This window comes from Condylostylus longicornis, unplaced genomic scaffold (assembly GCF_029603195.1).
Source record: "Condylostylus longicornis isolate FDR11 unplaced genomic scaffold, ASM2960319v2 ptg000055l, whole genome shotgun sequence".
Taxonomy (NCBI): domain Eukaryota; kingdom Metazoa; phylum Arthropoda; class Insecta; order Diptera; family Dolichopodidae; genus Condylostylus; species Condylostylus longicornis.
In genome coordinates, this window is record NW_026578024.1 from 10,187,837 (window position 1) to 10,208,971 (window position 21,135).

Sequence of the window (21,135 nt, forward strand, 5' to 3'; positions counted from 1 at the left end):
TTTCTTCTCTCTTTTCTCCCATTTATTTATTCCATCTCATTTTCTCTTACCTTTACATAATATTATATATGCATTATACAAAATATAAAATCGAAAATACATTTAAATATAGCGTATATAGATAATGGTTGCATATAGCTTTAATGTTTTTTAAATAAACATTAAAAAAAAATAAAGTTGGGTCAAACCAATGGTTTGTATTGTAGCACTTTTCCCTTCAACAAGTGAAAATACTGCTTTTAAAAACAATCTATGTAAATCCACCGCACTATTAAAATTATTTTCATTCATAAACGAAACTATTTCTAGGATTGCATATATTTAGGATGAACGATTTATGCAGTCTTTGAAATAGATAAAAATAATTATAAATAGGGGTTAACATAATGCTCGATTTTAAGGGTTAATTGTGTGAGTTAAGAAAAATAATTATATTTTTTAATGTCATGGAATTTACCGTTAGCTTTTTGCGTTTATAGAAATTTGAAAAAGCTTGCGGTTTCGGAAATATAAGGTGTCAAAAATTCAAATTTTACGAATTTCAAGAGGCGATAACTTGAGAGGGGGTGGAGATGGAAAAAAATTTTCTTCTAACAAAATGAACTATTTGTTAATGTCTAAAAGCCCCTAAAATTTCAAGCTTCTGCATGCTAGGGTATAGGAGAAAAACGACATCAAAAATTTGGAAAAAAAGGACTTTAGATAACGGTAAATTTGAACGGCCATTTTGTTTTTCTAAAGTTAACTTTTAGTATACCCCGCTAGGGGAAGCAAGTCGCTGCCTTTCTGCGTTTGCAAAATTTCAAAAATGCTTATGGTTTCATTGCAACAAATAGTTAAAATGGGCCATTTTTGTGGCTTTGGGGGGGTATAACTTCTCGAGGGGGGGAGATAGGTAAAAATTTTGTTCTACGAAAATAAGTTTCTAGTAAAGATCTATGCACGTATTAAATTTCAGCTTTCTATCTTTAAGAATGTAGAAGTTTTGTAAACAGACACACGGACGGACGGACGGACGGACGGACAGAGTGAAACTAATAAGCACTTTTTTTCAAAAAATTTTTTGGAAAAGTGCTAAAAAAGGATATTATAAAAATTGATCGGCTAACTCTTGTGTACTTTTTAAGGATTTCAAAATAATGGGTATCTGATCCCAATAACAAATTCTAATTTCAAAAAAAAAATTCTTTTTTTTTAAAATTCTCTAGTGATAGGAATCAATGGACTCAAATATATATATAACTGTATTCATATAGGTGTGTAGATATTAAAATTTGTAAAAACATTTAGAATAATAATTCTAGATATACTAAGCATGTATATAGATAAATGTGTTCAATTAAAGGACATTTAATATAAAAAATAAAAATACCAAGAATATAGACCACCATTCTATCATTTCATTGTTATTGAAAATTCTAAAATATATTCACATACCGCTCCGGTTTTATTTCTATTATAAAATTTTGACCAGATAAAATTTTTGGACTGAACGGGTGTAGCTTGATATTTAAAGGGTTTGTTTTTTCCAAAATCATATTAGATTTTTTTTTTTTTGCATTTTCTCTTTTTCATTTTTAATATCCTGAAGGATTTTTTATTTTATTTTATTTATATACCTATATATATTTACAATTGTAATGGTTATATAAAATGTGGTGTGATTTTTAAGAGAACAATTTAAAATGATTTCAAATGCGATCTTTAAATGTGATTTTAGTAAAACAAAGATTTATGTAATTTAACTGAATTAGATAAATTTTTCTCTGCGCTAACAGAAATTTGCACTTTAAAGGAAGAAGAATTACTTTTATAAGTATTTAATTCACTGTTTTAAATTGAATAGGCTAGGAGTAAAAGTAAAGGGTGGGAGGAGGACGCTGCCGTTTTAACTTACAGTTTTACCAATTTCAAAAATTTTTTTAATATTATCATCTTTTTATAAAAGAGGAGCATAGGGCTAGTGCATGACTTCATAGATAGTCATGCCCCAGTTTCATTGCGTCATAGAGTTTTCATACTAGGTAGGTGACTAGCCTGCCGTAGTTTTTTTATATTAAATATTTAAGATTATTGATATTTACTGTTTTTATTTTTCTTGGTTTTAATATAGAATATTATGAATATATGAAAATTACTAATTTTTTATTTTTATAAATATTGTGTATTAATTCTATAAATATTGAATATAATTTTTATAGTGATCTGACCGGGGTTTGAATCCGAGACCCTCCGGTCAAAGGACTGGTGCCATAACCACTTCACTGATGTAGAACCAATTAAATTTTATTTTAAATTGTTAAAATCCTTTCTAGAAATAGTTCTAATTAAACTTAAAAATAATTATTTTCCGAAATCTTAAAAGTTTTAAATCGTAAATTTATTCAATAAAATTTTGTTTTCAAACACAAAGTATATGTATGTTATAGGGTATTCTATCAGAAATAATGATACGTTACCTAAATTCTTGTAAAATTCTTGTAATTCAGAGGACTAGTGAAAATTTAGTGAAGATAGCTTAAGAGATTAACATTTTAAAATGTTGCTACTCAATATTAGTATATTATTAAAATTTTAACATATTTTTCTATATCAAATAAGATATACACTTTTTACAATTGCAATTTGTATCAATCAGAATTGAATTAAAACATCCGTGTCATTTATATGAATAGTAGAAACCAATATGAATAATTTAAAATGAAATTTGGAAATGAATATATGCAGATGCTTCATTTTCAGCTTAAAACGGAACCGTATAAAAATAGAATACATTTTTGTTCTAAAAGTATATAGCCGTGAAATATTCATAGAATTCTTTCTTAGAAAAACTTTATGATATTGAGAAGTGATTAACTGTTGATATCTAATTTTGACAGAAAATTCTTTTGAACAATTGGTTAGTTATAGTGATTTTCAAGAATCTTTTTTACAATTAACTGGAAAATTTTGTTCCCTTGTATCAGAAAGCGTTTAAAAATTTTAAGTAATACTCGTATTGCATTCATATTTTTTTTTTGTCAAAAATGTTGTTATCATGTTCTGATAGAAAACCTTATATAATACAAAAAGAAATAATCTAAAATATTTTCATTAAAAAATATCAACTTATTTATATTACCAAATTTTTGTTTAGTCCATTTTAAAATTATTGCCCTTCTTCAAGTATTAAACTAATTTTGAATAAGTTATTTAAAGCAATTATAAACAGTAGTGTTGTCTCATATTCTGCAAATGCCATTGTTGGTTCTTTCAATGCTTGCTTGCAAAAACAAATGAAAAGTGTTGAAAAATAAAAACCGAAAACCTTTATTTTTTTAATTAATTAAATTAAAGGCTATTATTGTACATTTAGAATAAAATATAAAAATTCTTTTAATAAAAATAAAAGTCACATTATATTTTTAAACATAAATTTCATTTTTAATTGAAAAGGATCAAATAAAATATTTAAGGATAAACCAAAAAAAAAAAGAGAAAAACAAAATATAATTTTAAAAATAAATTTTACCTTATATTTGAGATTTTCTTTTCTATAATATGCAATAAGTTTTTTAATTTTATATTTCAAAAAAAAACAAAAACAAACAACAAAACTAACAAACAATTTTTCTATTTTTATTGTATTTTATAGCATCCTTACCCTTCAGAGGACCAGAAAAAACAATTAGCGCAAGATACAGGTTTAACGATATTGCAAGTAAATAATTGGTAAGTACATTAATATATTTATAAATACTTAACATAAATATGTATATAAATATATATAGTAATAATAATATTTATAAAATTACAATAATAATGTTAAAAATGTTCAATTTTACCCTTATTTTTGTTCTTCTATTACGAATACAAATACGTTAACGATTATCTTAATAAGTAATGTATAAATAGGTTGCACTGTTTTCTATATATGTACATACGAGTATATCGTAAATGTATTTACAATTTTTGCCGTATATATTATGTATACCTTAAGAGATAATTTTCACTGAAATATTTAATATTATTTTAATATGTTTAGACCCTTTTTTTCGTTTATATATATTCTATAATTTCCTAAATACCATATACTTTGGAATGCCTTTTAAACTCTAATAAATTTCTTAATAAATATTCGTTTAATATTAGAATAGGTTGTATATATGCATTATATGCATGAATATATATATATAACAGTTTTCCATTATTTCTATATGGTATATTCGCCATTTTATTTATTTATTTATATATTTAGTCTATTTTTTTTTTGTTATTTTGTATTCTAAGAAATTACCGTAAATATTATTTTTGCTTAGATATTTCAGACGTATAAGAGATCTAAATTTAATACAGAGAGCTCGTACGTAAATATCTACATAGAAAAATAGCAAACTTCAAAAAAAAAAAATAAAAAAAAAAGAAGAGAATAAAGGACTTTTACTGTGTATACATTTTTTTTTCTCTCTTATATTAAAAATATAAGCATTGCATATAAGTTTTGGGAAACGTGTATATAGAATGTATTTTTCTGTTCTACTCTTAATACAAATGATAAAATAAAAAACAAAAAAGAAAATGAGAATGAAAATAAAAAGTATAGCATCCTTAAAAATAACATTTTTATAAGAAAATACTCTTAGCTTTAAGTAAAATTTATGACGATTATCTTGTCAGATGTTAAAAGCCCGATAAACACAATCATAGTACAGTAAAAACTCATTTACTCGCGAAAAAAAGAACGAACAAAAAAAAAAAAATAGAAAAAATACCAACTTTGTTGTTCCTTTTTTTGTAACAAAAAATTTTACTTTATTCCTGTTTAATTTCGTTTTTTTCTATTTTGTATTTTTTGTGAAAACCAAACACACGACAGAGGAAATATTTTAAAATTTAAGTTGTCAAATTAATAGCATATAATAGCAAGTAAACAGAACCGACATAATACCCCCAATATTAAACGCATAATGGGAGAAAATTTTTGTTGATTTCCTATCTCTTTTTTTTTCTTCTCTATTCAGAAATTTTCTTTTTTATTAAATTGAAGATTAAAAAATCTGAATTAAACGCAACATGAATATGAAATGTAGATATATGGAAGAAAAGAGTATTGAAATTTATAATTTACAAATATTTGGAATATTTTGCATAATTTTAATATTGAAATTCGTACATACTTAATTTTATAAATACTGCAGTACTGCGAAAAATAAAATTTAATAAAAATAATATTTTAAATGAATTATTTTTCTAAGAATGCCTAGTATGCACATACATATATCAGGTTATATATGTATGGAAGTATGCCAAATAGATTTTAAAACCCAGAGAGCTTGTAAGAATTGCACATTTTAGTGAAATTTGAATAAAGTTGAATCGGAATTGAACTTTTTTAAAACTTAAATTTTTAATTAAATTAAAAAATATTAATAAAATATCCATATAGTTACTAGCAATCTAAGTAGGACCTATACTCTCAATTGTTCGGTGGCCTTCGCAGTTTTCAAAATTCACGCCCCAAGTGCGTTCTGCTTTCAAATCAATGGACAATATGCAATAAAGATTCCATATTGAACATGATAAATCACTTTCTTGTAACTTTATCGTGCTGAATGAAAGATTAGTCATAGAATTAAAGCCTGGAATTGAACTAAGTTTGTATTAGATAAAATATTTTACATAGAAATATATCTACATAAAATATCTATACATATCGCTGTAAACAGAAGGGAAAAAATTTTTTTGAAAACGCGTAACAGAAGAAATTGTTAGTGTATGTTATTAAAATCTGAACTTATTGAAACAAAATCAGAAAATTTATAGCTTTTCACCAAAAATTTAAACCTCCGCTTCAAATTTAACTTGTTTCAAATTGTAATCAAGTTTAAATTTTTTGAAATATTATTAATAGTCTGTCGAAATTTAAACAACAAATTCCGAAGTTATGAATAAAAGAGCCAAAAAACTACTTAGTAATTATTTCGAAGTTCTTAAGTTAACGTAGTCGAAACACAAATTTTTTGACTTGTTGAATTTTTTCTTTAAAGTTTTAAGATTTAATTTTCTTAATTTCATAACATTATTTTCGATTTTATTTACAATTAATTTTAAGTTTTTTGGTTTTTGGTTTATTTAAGGTTCCAAAATTAAAATTATTCGCGTTCTTATTTTTCTTAAATATCGTAAATGAACGCCAACGAAATTTCGCATTCGCATTTGCTATACCTACGTCTCGCATTGCAAAAATTATATTTTGCGCATCGTTTATAATGCAAGGATTTTTGATTTAAGAAATTGAAATTATAAGGTATACTAAGGTAGTCCAGAAAAATATGAATTTTCCTTAAAACGAATGAAAAGAATATTAAAAAAAAAGAACAGAATTTATTTATGGATTTTCTTATACCCTTACTCTAATATGTTATTATTGTTACATTAATGTGAAGGCCTTTTAAAAATCTTTCTTTCACATTATATTTTAAGTGTGTTTTAGAAAAAAAAAAAAAATTTTTTTAACGGTATAAAATTTTCCTTTTGTTTTGTCCCATATAAATTTTGGAAAATGTTTTTTTTTTTTGATTTTCTTCTTTTGTTTGCGCCCGTAATTTCTATTTGGCGCCAATTTCACACAAGGTGGGAAATAAAAATATGTGTATATATAGAATTCCCATTGGAATTTTTGTTATTAACAAGGGTATAAAAATTGAAATGTATGCGTTTTTTTTTTTTATATAAATGAGATTTTTCTTTTCTCTGCATATTTCTTGGGGGAGGACCATTCAATTTGCCATTATAAACATTTTTGATAAGCGTATATACACTCATATAAATATTATATTAACACAATTAAAATGAAAACGATGACGATCAATGTTTATAGCCAATGTTGTTTTACCTATATCAAATGTATGGCACATGATATTTTACCTAACTATGCTTACCTAAATGGTAAGGTGTAAACGAATAGATTATGGACCAGATAAATTTTATTTCTATAGTTATTTGTTTTTTTTTTTTGCAATTTTCGGAAAAGTTTGGCATATTTTGTTAACCTGAATTTTTATATTTAGTTTTAATTTGTTTTTCTTTTCTTTTTTTTTAGTTAGAATTAGAGAAAAAAAAGAGAAGAGGAAAAAAATCCAAGGTGAAAATGGCATCGGAAATTGGATTTTTTTTTCTTTCAAGATTACATACAATCATACAAAAAATTTTTTACTAAAACTAAAACATTGAAAACAATTGCAAAAACTGATCCTTATTTAGAGAATTTTCATTATTGTGTTTTAGTTTTTTTAGAAAAATAGATGGCTTTTGATTGTGTAAAAATTGGTGGTATAGAAAATTTCAAATATAAAAATATTTTGAAAATTCAATGTAGAAAATGTCAAATAATAATTTACGATTTTTTTTCAAAATTTTTGGCATTAAATAGTTGGGCTAAAAATTAAAGTGAAATAAGAGTTAGAAAAAAAAACATTCAAGAATGAATATGAGAAAATTTCAAGCCTTACCAAAACTGTAGAAGGACCATTGATTAAATTCTTTATATTTTATAATAAAATATAAATATTTTCTCTGAAAAATTTATTAATTAAGAAAATAATGAAGATAATATGAAAATTTTTGCAGCAATAAAAATTCGAATACATTTTGTAGAATACTTTAGTCAAATATTAAAGACATCTAGCGGTAAGAATGTTTAACATTATTGTTCTTCAAATTTTTATTATCATCCGACTTATTTTGATTTTGATATAAAAATGCCGCAAACATGGATTAAGTGAACTTGGATTAGTTGCAATGAAATTGAATTAAATTGAATTTTTTTTTAAATTTCAATCGTTCAACATTGATCGTAGACTTTACATCGGGTAACAGTGCAAAACGCGACCAACATAATTGATCTTTTGTGCTCTTCCCCCCATGGATGTAGGACGCGCTCATACAATTCCTCTCAAGGCACACCACCCTGTTGAATTCGAGTAACATGAAATGTTTGACAGACCAGGTCTCATACAACGTTCATTTAAATAAAAACACTACAGAATAATTTGTTTTTTTAAAGTTTAACAAAATTATTGTTCTTTCTTTAAATACAACAACTTCGAAAATTTGAAATTCAATCCAAATGCTTCCAAAAACAAAAAAAAATTTCATATTTTATAAAAAAAACCAAATATCAAAAAGGTCAATAAAATCTTTCTTATTATTTGAAATTCTAGTAAACTAGTAATCTACATTTGCTAACTATAATTCTTGTACTTTTTTCATTTTGATTTAAAACAAAAATGAAACCACAAATATTGTCAAATGACATGTGAGATCCTTAAAATTTTATGTACAGAACAAACAGTAACGATGAAAAAAAAACAAAAACACATGTTTATATATTTGTTTGTATACCGTGTATATTTTAGTTAGTTTTACGATTGTTTGACTACAATATTCTTACCGCAATGTATTAATGTCAAATAATTTATATGGTCACATGAGGAAAACGAAACACCGTCAAAAATAAATCAAAATTTGATTCGAATGTCATCAAACATTTTAGTATTTTTTGTTTTTTTTTTTTTTTTCGCTTATTACTCGTTTACTTTGTTATGGCTTTCATCTTTTGTCTTCATACGGGAATTAAGAAAAAAAAAAACAAAATGTTCCTCACATATTGAATTGGATATCGAATTTTTTATATCTCGTTTTTTTTTTCTTTTAACAAAATTTCTTAAAGAGGGATTAAGATTACAAGATTTAGGAGTTTTTTTTTTGTCTTTCCTTCTTTATTTTCCACATATAATCATGTTAAGAAGAAAAAAATATGATTTTAAGCAGACAAACAGGAAATTATAAAAACTGAATAAATTCATATACGCCGATTGTGGTTCGTCATGATTTAATTAGCTTGAAATCAAATGCGAATCTTCCGAAATCGGAAATATTATAAGAGAAAAAAAAATTTTCAATGAAATAATAATGATGGGAAAATATTTTTAAAATAAAAACTATGTGTACTTTTTTAAACCAACAAAAATATATTAAAAACAAATTAGAAATTTCAAAATGATAAATTGTGTTTTTATAAAACTTATATATGAGCATAACGTAAAAGAGCGCAAAAGAGAGAAGAAAATAAGAAAATATATTGCATAACTTTCTCCATTGATTGATTTTTTTGCAAGCAATTTTTTATTTTTTTCGCATTCAATCAAAAAATATGCTATTGTTCTAATAAGGCATAATGCATACTTAACGTATAAATAATTTAAAACGTATAACACTTGAAATAACATCAGCTTGTATAAAAGAACAGTTGAGCAGAAGAGTATAGCTATAGTATAGTCATAAACATTTATTCCGGCAGATGCCTATATATTTTAATATGGAAAAACAATGTCAAATTCTTAAACCTTTAGTTTTTAGGCTAACATTTCTTTTGTATAATTGAATTGTTATACAACACAGGGAGTACTCCCGAAAACTCGTAAAACTAAAAGGGTAATTGTGGTTACTAAAGGGTATTGGTTACTAAAGATGTCCGCAAGTTCTATGCTTATATTCTCCTTATATACAAGTATATAAAACTTAAAAAATAAAAACTTTTATGAATGAAGTGAAATGGAATCCATTTTGAATTGTTCATGAAGTGTAGAATAACTAAAATAAGAGAAAATTTTAATTTTTTTTTTTCTCTTTTTGCTTTTTTCATTTCTTATTTACCAGGAAAATATTTTGGCAAAATGTTGTCCAATAGTATTTTGCTTTTTATAACACAAAATTTTTATTGCCTGCATTTTCTTCCTGTTTTTTATTTCTATATTTCATTCTTCATTATTTTTCCCTTTTCGTTTTTCTTTTCCATATATAATAAATCGTATAAAAAATATATTTTTACATAATATGAAAATCCTTTTTGGCAAATACCTTCAAATAGCAATCAAATATGGCGGTCAGTTTTGAAAAAATATAATCATTTTTATTTAAGGAAATTTGTTTGGCTTTCAAGACATTTAAGGATAACAAGTATAAGATATACTTACATTATATATATGTGCATGTGTATGTATGTGTGTATATCAACTTTGCAAATATTCAGTGAAATTACATTTCCTTGTTTAAAAAAACAAATGAATTTATCATCAAAAAGTTTATAACAAAAAAAAAAACTTTATTTCCTCAATTCATTTTATTTTGTTCCTTTATATTTTATGTGCCGACATATTTTTGGTTTTAGTTGCTGGTTATAAAATATTTTCTTGATTTTTTAATTTATAGCACTAAATCCGAGCTATTGAAAAACTACTAAAAACATAACAGAAAATAACAAAAATGTGTCAAACATTTAAAGTCTTATTCTCTGTATTTCAGTTCACACTTTCTAAAACAAGACGTTTATTATGATAATCTGAAATAATTTCAATCAAATATTAAAAAACAAAAATCTGAATGTCCGATACTGCCCATGGTTCATCCTAATTAGTGTCAAAATAGAAGTAGCTATCTTCATTCGGTATAACCAACATAATTATATAGTGATGTGTAAACATGTTGCTAGATAATTATCATTGATATAAGATTGTGCGACATCTATAATTGCTAAAGAGCAAATTTGTATTAACACATGCAAGTTGAAAACAGAACAAGAGCGATTTTCCTCGGCCAAATGTCAGAATTCATATATGTATATCTTTACATGGAACTGCCGAGAATCAAGTGTTATCAAATTATTGCCTAGATTTTCACCGCCGGCGGTGAAATAACCTAAATTCTTATTGTTTCCTGGATTGTTGTTGTTGTGGATTAACAACTGAAAACCTATTCGGTTGCCGTTTATCCCTTTGGGTATGTCTTTACAATTAACACATTTTATTTCAGTAAATTGAAAAGAAATCAATTATTTTTAATTACATACATTTTAAAATCAAAGAACCGTTTCAAACTTCAATACAGTAGACTAACTACGCGCACTACTTGCAACTTGAATGATTTTATAATATAAATTTAATTTTTAAATATAATTGTAAATTATTTTAATATATTTAGAATAACAATCTTTTATAACTATAATTAAATTTCAATATAAAAATTCAAAAAATTTCAATTAATTATTTTTCTACATCTGTTGGAGTTATATAATAAATTTTTACACATTTTCTGAAATATAAATTTTTACAATCATGAAAAGTGTTCTAAAAATAAAGAATTCATTTAGAAATTCAGTTCAGTTTTGCTTTAATTCTTCTTATTTTAATATCTTGATTTATTTTTATGTCTAATATTTATGTAAAAAATAAAATCGCTTTAACCGTATTTTAATTACAATTGCAAAACAAAAATTTATATACATATATTTATTAAAACAGTATACAAGAATAAAAAGCCATAATATCTTTAATATGTCCTCAAAAAGTCATTGAATTACCCATCAGAATAAATAAATATACATATACAGTAGAACCTGGATAAGAGGAAAACCTCTTTAATGAAATTATTTTTCCTGTTCCTTGAATTTTCTAACAGAATCTCTTTCTTTCTAACAGAACAATAAATTTTGTGAGTTTTCAGCACTATTTCACAACACTTTTAACTTCATAGGAGTAATATTTTTATGATTACCTCTTTTAGTGCAACTTCTGTTTTTATTTTGGTATAATGTTCGAGAAAAAAGAAGATATGAGAAGTATTAAGAGAAGAAATAAAACCAGGGTTATATCCGATGCTGAAAAGAGATGCAGAGACACAAAAGTAAAAGTAGATTTTTCTTTTTTTAATTTAACTCGCCCGTAACATAAAAAACGTCAAAACAAGAAAACAAAAAAAAATATTCGTGACGTATAGTATGACTTTGTTTTTTTCTGAAATTTATTGGATTTCAGAAAAAATCCTGGATAAATAGAGAACTACGCAAGTGAGGAAGCTCTATAAATGGAACAAAATGTTCGGTCCATTGAAATTCTCCTGACCCAGGTTCGACTGTATATAAAAGCAATCATTCTACATATAAACAAGCATTAAATTGCATTTTAGAAAATTTCTAAGATCTGGATTTAATATACGATATTATGAATTTGGAATAGCCATTAAAAACATAAAAATTAAAATAATTTCCTTATAAAAAAAAAAAAACAACAAAAACAAAAATTGGAAAAGACGAAATAAGAAATAACATAAATTTTTTAATGGCTATTTTTTTTATTTTATTTTTAAATACGATAATAAAAAAATATATAATAAAATTAATAAAATAAAAATAAAAACAAAATATTAATAAAAAAAAAAGAAAAAAACAAAAAATTAAATTTGTTTTTTTTTATTGAATTTTGCAGGTTTATTAATGCGAGACGAAGAATCGTTCAACCGATGATTGACCAATCAAATAGAGCAGGTAAGACTGAGCATATACGATAATCATTATATTATGTATAAGCGTTTATTATTTAATTTGAATTTTTTTCTTTAATTTTTTATTTTACAATATAATTTTTTTTAAACTATTAAATAAAAAAAATTATCGTTATTGGATATTCTTTGCAATAAATATGCATACAGGCCCGGTTCACATTTATTCGGTGCCCTGTTCAGTTTCCAAAAAATTGCGCCCTCCTGCCTTTGAAGGCAATAATTAATATATAATAACAATTTAGCATTACACATAGTAAATGCGCTCCTGTTTTCCGGGGCTCATTGCACATACTTACTTTGCTTATATAGATATGGTAGATGCGGCGCTGTATGCATACATATATATAACAAAAAAACAAAACGCTTTTATTTTAAATAATTTAAAAATAATAATATAGAGGGGCAAAATACAAGGAGAATTAATATTATCAAAATAAATGTAGGGACAACTTTTATTACCAATTTAATTTTGATTTTCATACCAATTTTTCGTAATTCTTGTAATTCTTGTTAAAAATTCTTACTTTTATTATAATTTTAAATTTATAATCTTAATTTTCATTTTTGTTAATCTTTAATTGGAATATAAAAATATTCAATAGTTAATTTAAATAAAATGGCCTATTATTATTATGTGCATAGTAAATGTAAAATAAATTTAGATAAATTTTTTAATTAGATTTTTATTTCTAGATCATTATGCAAAACAAAAAGTATGCAATATTAAAAAAATAACTAGAATTGAGAAATTTATTTTTTTTTTTCATATTAATTGCATTTTAAAAATGTTATGACTTTTGAAATGCATTAAAATTGCTGCCTTTTAATTTAAGGATTTAATTTTTTCTATACATTCATGTATTCTTAAACATTTAGTTCTGAAAAAATTTCAGCTGTAGGTAGATTAAATGATTTTCATTTGATTTCTGAATAATTTGTTGAGGGCAATTTGATAAAGAGACGAATCTTAAGTTTCAGTTGAAAGCACATTTACTACTGCATATACTATACGCTTCATTAATTTTTTTTTAAAACAAAATATTTTCAAATTCAGAAATGAATACGATATAGATTTACGATATAGATCAAAATTCGCCCCGATTTAAAAATGGTGACGGATCAGCATGCTCAATATCTATAAAACTGAATGAGATAGCAAAAAAACAGATTTCATATTATCAAAAATCATCTTCCAACAACCTATAAAAATGTTCTTAAGTCAAAAATATAACGAAAGTGGCTTGTGAGTCAAAATAGCATCCATGCAATGAAATTGAAATAATTTAATAAATATTTGTTTTAAAAAAGGGGAAGTCGTATGAAATTTAGTTGAAACTAGTTTAAAACTAGCCCAAAATTTTTAATCTTAAATTTATTTCTCAATTACGTTATATACTTAATTCAAGCTCAAATTAATATCGTATAAATTTAAAATTTGTGCTAATTACATAATTCTGGGGTTGCCATTACTAAAAATAATTTTGTAAAATCTATTATTTTCCAATATTTTAGAAGGCTTTTTAGAATTAAATTTAACATTACAAAGTTTAGTAGACCGTGCCTTAATACGCACAATCATTTAAGGCATCAAAAATGAGGGATGAAAATTTGTTGCTTTCAAGCCCTTTACAATCGTTTTCAGAAACTGTTTGTTTTCAAGCTACTATCTTTTTCAAAAGGGATTTTATAAGCAAAAAAATTCAGGCAAATATAGGAATTTCGGAAATCGTTGAGATCGCCTAGTTCCTAGTTAAAAATTTTACTCACTTTTCATGCCCTAAATGATTGCATATCTTTAGACACTGATTACTCCTTATTCATTCTGTATATTAAAATAATAAAACCTTAAAAAATTTATTTATTTTGAAAATTCAAATTTCAAAAAAATTTAAGTATTCCAGTTCCATTGAACTTACGAAAATTATTTTCGATTACATTTTCGATTGCAAATAACGTAAAGATTATAAGGAATAATTCAGATATTTTTATTTTTTTTTTTCTTAGTGAAACACATGGGGGCCTTACTATACTAATATTATATTCAATTTTATATTACTTCCTAAATTTTATATTTATAAAAATATACAAACATTTTTCATACTATAATAAAAATTTAATTTTAGAATTTATTTAATGTGAGCTTACTACAACATTAAGATCATCTAAATCTATAATAAAGCAAATGAAATTAAAATTATATTTTTTTTTTCCGTATTTGTATTTTTCATTTTCTTTAAGAATTCTCCAATTTCAAATTAGTTTTTTATTGCACATTTACAAAACTATATACATATATGTAGATATAGAGATATGTGCATTATAAAAATCACCATTTAATATTCAGTTTTAACTACTTTTATTGAATATATTAATGATGATGACTTATATAAGAGTCCGTAATGTATATATGTATATAATATATGAATATACTCGTATATCATGATGATGATTTGAAGTGTATTAATTTCATTACAATATTTTTTATGAATCTTGATATCTTTTTTATGGCATAACACCGTATAATCAAAATAGATAGTGTTCAAAAGTTTTTCATTTATATACTTTTTTGGTCTTGTATTTTTGCTGCTTCTTCTTTCAATTTTACGACTTTTTTATATCCTACATATATGTAAGTATGTACATACATATATATAAAAAGTATAATATAAAATACAATTATTGAGTTCTTTGAGACTTGATTTTGAGAGTCAAGTTAAGTTTGGTTTCTTTTTGTTTTTTGGATCTTCATTTTCTCTATATATGTATATAAAATAAGTGTATAAACATATTCGTTTATTATATAATTTGCAGTTGTCGTTTAAGTATATATAGTGTATATTCTCAGTATTATTTATTTTTTTTTTGTACAAATTCTTTTGAGGTCCCATAAAAATTATTTAACGAGCAGAAGTAGTTTAGATGAATGTTACTAAACACTTTTCCAGAACATTAAATACCCTCCTCAAGAATAATATAATAATAAAAATAAAGAAAATCCAAAAAAAAACAGAAAAAAAAGTGAATTGAGTTGGGACGTCTCATTGGCACGGCACATCTTTAACATCCAATTATGATGTCGTGAAAAAGTAAATATTATATCCATATAAAATATAAACAAAAGAGAACAATATATAGCTACATATATTTTAAGTGAAAGAGAAGAAAAGAGATGAATTATCTTTGGATCATTTTGGATACAATACTAGCAAAATTTTATACAAAAAAAGAAGAAAGGAACAGAGTCATAGAATTATTGTACAATATTATCTTTCCTTTTCTGGGTTGACAGCACTTCTGACTTTATTCTTAATTTTTATTTTCGAACTTCTTATGTTTTTGTTATTATTTGATTTAATTTTTTTGCTTTTTGAAGGTTTATTATGGTGGACAAAGGGGCGACATTTAAAATGAATAATAAAAGGATAAGGTTTATCCTTTAATATAAAATACATAAAATAAATGAATAATATATATATACATATATACGAGTATATATATATACATTTATGCAAACATTATAATGTAAGAGTATTTAAAGTTTAATTCCTCTTTTTTTTTTGTTTTTGGTCCGTGTTATTTAATTCTAGGAAAAATTTTCCAGTTGGAAATTTTATGATCCAAGAAATGAAAAAGAAAGAAAATAAAAAACCCAAAAAAAAAAAAAATAGAAATTAAGCACACACAAGTAAAACATAAACAAAAAACGAAAAAAAAAAAAAAAATCCGAAGAGTTGTCGTATATTTGGGCTACAAAACAACAGTTTTGGGGTACTCCATATAATGATAGGTCTTTCCCAATGAAGTTATTTAATTGTAGATTTGGGACCTATTTTAAGAATTTAATTTCTTTGCTCTTCTGCCTTTTATTTAATGATAAAAATATTAGAAGATTCTAGAGTTTCAGATTTTTCTCCCTCCGTCCTTTTCTCTTGTGTTTTTTTGCAAATTCAAACTTTCTATCTACATTTATATAGGGAGGTTATAGAAAATATAAAAGGAAAATCTAATAATTTTCTAGTTCTTTCATAATATATGGAAATGAATGAGCAATAAAACATTGTTAGTAACCTGAAATTACATAATATATATATATATATAAAAGGACAAAAGAAATTAGTAACTATAAAGAAAAAAAATAATAATAAACAAAAAAAAAGTGTAAAATAGTTAACGTTTCTTATGTGCGTTCTGTCACTTAATGACACTTTTTGGTTAAGTTTTAATGTGCTTTATGTAGAGTAGAATTCCTAACGGTAGCATAGCTGTATTTAAAGTACACATATAGAAAATTGTAAATGGGTTTTGCTTTTTTTATTTTAATAATAAATGGAAAATTGAGTTCTTTCCTGATTTAATTTCGAACAATTTTTTGCTTCCTTTGAGCAAAGTTTTTTTTTTTGTTTTCTTTTTTAGTTTAAGAAAAAAATTCAAAGTTGATTGTTTTGATTATGAAAATTTTCTTTTAATGAGATTTTAATAGTTTAATGGCTCTGAAAATTTTTACACAATCACATTATATTATGCATACATACATACAAATATTTGTATGCATGTACGTGAATTATAAATATTTAATGAATTTCTTATTATAATTTGATCATTTAAGAACAAAGTAATTTTGGTTATAAGGATACACGTATTTTTTTTCGTTGTGATTTATGAGTTTTGAAAAACAAATTAGAAATTAAATGATATAATTATATTATTAATAAAAGCTTATATAATTGTCCTTGTATTATAATGAGAAAGAAAAAGGATATTCTGTACATATTGGAAAAAAAATTCATTATTGTCATTTCTTATGCAATAATTATCATATTTTCCTAATAATTTAAAAATACATACACAAAATAATATTGGTCTAGATTAAGTAGAACAGAAAAAAAAATAATTTTTTTTTTTGTATTTTGGAAATTAATCTAAATTATATTCTTGAAATTGTCAATTTTTCTATATTATGTTGTTTTCTTGGAAAATTATATAAAAAAAAATTTAGATAATTATGTAGATTAAATAAAATTACCCAAAAAATGGGTGAAAGAAAAACAAACAAAGTAAAATATTTTTTGCAAAGAATATCCAATATTTTTTAATAATTTTGAAACTTCATAGATTTCATATGGTAATATTAACATTCAGATTATCTATTTCCAGTTTATACACCACATCCTGGTCCATCTGGTTATGGTCATGATGCAATGGGTTATATGATGGATAGTCAGGCACATATGATGCATCGTCCTCCTGGTGATCCAGCTTTCCATCAAGGTTATCCACATTATCCACCTGCAGAATATTATGGTCAACATTTGTAATTATAATTATCATATAGAATGGATGAAAAAACAAAAACAAAAAAAAAAAAAACTTCTTAGTATAACATATTATAGAATTAATTGAAACAGAAAGAGATAACAAAAAAACAAAAAATTATAAATTGTTTTGTCTACAACAACAACAACAACAACTTTCGTCACCAAAACATATTTTACAATATTAAAATGGATTAATCTATATAGAAAGTGAAAAAAAAGAAAAACTATTATGCTTATACAAAAATATTTACACATACATACATTAAAATGGCAATAGACTCTACAATAAGATGTTTTAATCTTTATTTATTCAATAAAAAAATAAAAACTGGATATATTTTTTAAATGAAAAATGTGAAAATAATTTTTAATCTATAATTAAACAAAATGGATAACAAAAAACAATTTGTGAACTTCATACATTTTAAAAAAAAAATTAGAATTCAAACTAAAATTAAAGGACAGACAAAAGAAAAAAACAAACAAAAAATATCTTACTATTGCATCATCGTTGGATAACATGAACTCATTATGTGTTTTATTTATTGAAAGGTAAGCACAATTTCACATACAAAATTAAAAATTACATTAAAATTCACACAAATTTTTCAATTATTCAACAGCATTCTCCCAGTGAAACAACTCTATCCAACTATATATTTAACAGAATTAGCATCGAAATTTTATAATCGAAATATTCTTCAAAAAACAAAATGGCTCAAATGGATTTTGTAGGTTCTAAAATTTGTTAAATTGGAAGCTTATTAAAAGGCAACTAACCAAATAATTGAAGTTTTGCTATACAAGCAATTTTATTCAATTGACACACAACTGCATAACTACACTCGTGAAATTTGAAATTGTATAAAGCAAGTTTTCCATTCCATGTATAAGGACCTTCTGAAACAAAAACAAATATTTGTACAAAATATTTAAGGTAAAGAAACAACAGTAAGGAATTTTGTTTATCAAAAAAACAAAAACTGCAAAACCATATATGAAATTAAAAATTGTTGTTCTTTTTAGAATTCAATAAAAATTTTGTATAATTTTGAGCCATTTTAATAAAAAAAAAAACATTTAAGAAAACAAATACAGAAACAAAAAAAAACAAAAATTCAATTATTAAAGGGATAATCGCTTTTAATCGTAAACTAATGTATACTTAAGAACAAAACATTGTGATTTACATTTTTTGAATAATTTATATACATTATTTTTAAAATTTAGAAATTTTTAACTTAAAAAAAGCAAATTATAAATTTTACATAAAAATTACATACATAATAATGTTAAAATTGAAAAAAAAAAACAAACACATAACTTTATTCTTATAGGAAAATGTCAGAAAAATTGCAACAATAGCGAATACAAAAAAAAAATATTTGAAAGTTATAAATGTTTTTTTTTTGATAAATACTTGCTTTAAATACAATATAACTTTAAGATTTTTAAATAAAATAGTTATACTAAATTAGGTTGATTTGAAAATTTTTGTGGCAACACTGCAAAAACCAGATAGTTTTCATGTAAAGAAATTTGAAAGATCTATACTTCTCATATTGTTAGCATGAAAATTAATGCTACCAATAATAAGAATCTGACATAACCTAAAAATACAATTGAAAAAATACAATATAATGATAAAGTGAAAATGGAGGAATCAATGTTAGTTATTATTTTAATTATTTAAAATAAAATTTAAAAGGCATTATTTAATTTCAAAAATTTTATGTCATTTATACAGTGCTGTCAATATGGTTTTTTAAAATGGAGCTAATTCTGCTTTAGAACAGCCCTGACAAAAATAGAATTAAGTTTTAAGATCTGCCAAACATGAACTTAACCTTATTATTGATTGTCAAATTCACTATAATACGTTTTTTTTTTAATACACGGTTCACAATAGAGAATTTAATTTTAATATTTTATTTTTTTCATTTGCTAAATTATGGAAAGAATTCAAATCTTCAATTACTGTCAGGGCCAAATTTCATTTTTTTTTAACATGATTGAAACAAAACTCAGAAACAGTTTCTTAAATTAAAAAATTTTCTTTTTGAAAAACCGTATTTTGAATTATTGCTTATGTAAATATGAAAATCGTATTTACTTATTCATAAATTAAAATCATTTAGTTTTATAAAATTTAAAAGAGTTATTTGACCCAATTCAATTGCAAGTCGAAATCATACAAAAAAAAAATTGTAAAAATTCTATATTATGCAAAATATTTCTTAAAATTCTCCTTAACTTATTTAAAACTTTATTGTGAATTCAAAAATATTTTAATAATCGCAAACAGTAACAATTAAGTTAAAATTCCAGTGTTGTCGCCCAGTTTAAAATTCAAAAATGACATTCTCATTTAAGAGTATAATTGAGAGTATTTAAGAGTGTAATTGTCATAAAAAAACATCAACTCAAATAACTTTCAAGTATTTTTCTTCTTAGAGTCGCTAAAACTCTTAGTAATTTTTAAAATATAGCAATCAAGAAACTTTCAATACAATAGTAAAACATGTATTTGAGACATTTTATCCAATATTTTATTCAAAACAAAAACAAAAAAAAATTAAAATTATTGTCAAAAAATAAAAAAAAATTTTTTTTTTTTTAATTTTTCTTTTTTATATTTTTAAAACCAAAATTTTTAAAATATTTTTTTTTTTTCATTTCTAAAATAACAAACTTCTTATACATATTTTAATAATTAAATTAATAGAAAAAGAAAATATAAGATTTGTGATAAGATTGCTGATAATCAGTGAAACTAAAATAAAAAAAAATAAAAATAATTTGAAATTAAAAATACGTACGATTTAAAAAAAAAATTAAAATTAAAAAAATACATGAAAATGGACTTAAATTTAATATTATTTATAAAAAAAAAACAAAACAAAAAAAAACAAAAAGAAAAAACTTAAATTTATATTTAAAATTTTAAATTTACAAAAAAAAAAAAAAAACAAAAACTGTTTGTGTGTGTTATAATTAAAATTAATATTTTATTTTTTTAAATATTATTCAAAAAAAAAAAATTATTTCAAGCAAAATAGAAAACCAGAATATTTAAAATACAGAGAGGACGCATCCTAAAGTTTTCGAAAATGAATTTCAAAACTTTTCTTTATTTTCTTTTTTTTTTGTTTGTTTTTTTTCCAAAAGAAAAATTTTTAAAATTAGAAAAAATTACATCATTTTCTATAAAATTGAACAACGGCATTATACGAATGAAAGAATTAAGAAAAAAGTTCACATTTTTTAAAATTACCCAAATTACCCATGCATTTTGAAATTAAAAATTAAATTTTGTATATTATAATTATTTTTTTTTTTTTTTTTTGTTTTCATTAAAAATGTATATTTAATAATTTTTAGTTAAGCAAAATAAATTTGAAGCTTTCTAAATTAATTAACTTCAAAGTATACGATTCGAATA

At 23.5% G+C, this 21,135-nt stretch overlaps 1 protein-coding gene across 3 annotated transcripts in view; it reads left to right on the forward strand.

The window, feature by feature from the left end:
• The window catches only part of LOC129612112 (homeobox protein homothorax), a 437,826-nt gene extending 418,875 nt beyond the window's left edge, over positions 1-18,951 (forward strand). Inside the window, exons 13-16 of one of the 3 annotated variants that reach the window (XM_055525634.1) lie at positions 3,635-3,711; positions 12,303-12,361; positions 17,518-18,245; positions 18,317-18,951. In XM_055525634.1, coding sequence (XP_055381609.1) covers positions 3,635-3,711; positions 12,303-12,361; positions 17,518-17,693 — 312 coding nt within the window. In that variant the 3' untranslated portion in view covers positions 17,694-18,245; positions 18,317-18,951. The remainder of the gene's footprint in view (positions 1-3,634; positions 3,712-12,302; positions 12,362-17,517; positions 18,246-18,316) is intronic. The other 2 variants (XM_055525635.1, XM_055525636.1) reach the window with 2 other exon arrangements.
• The last annotated feature ends 2,184 nt before the right edge of the window (positions 18,952-21,135 follow it).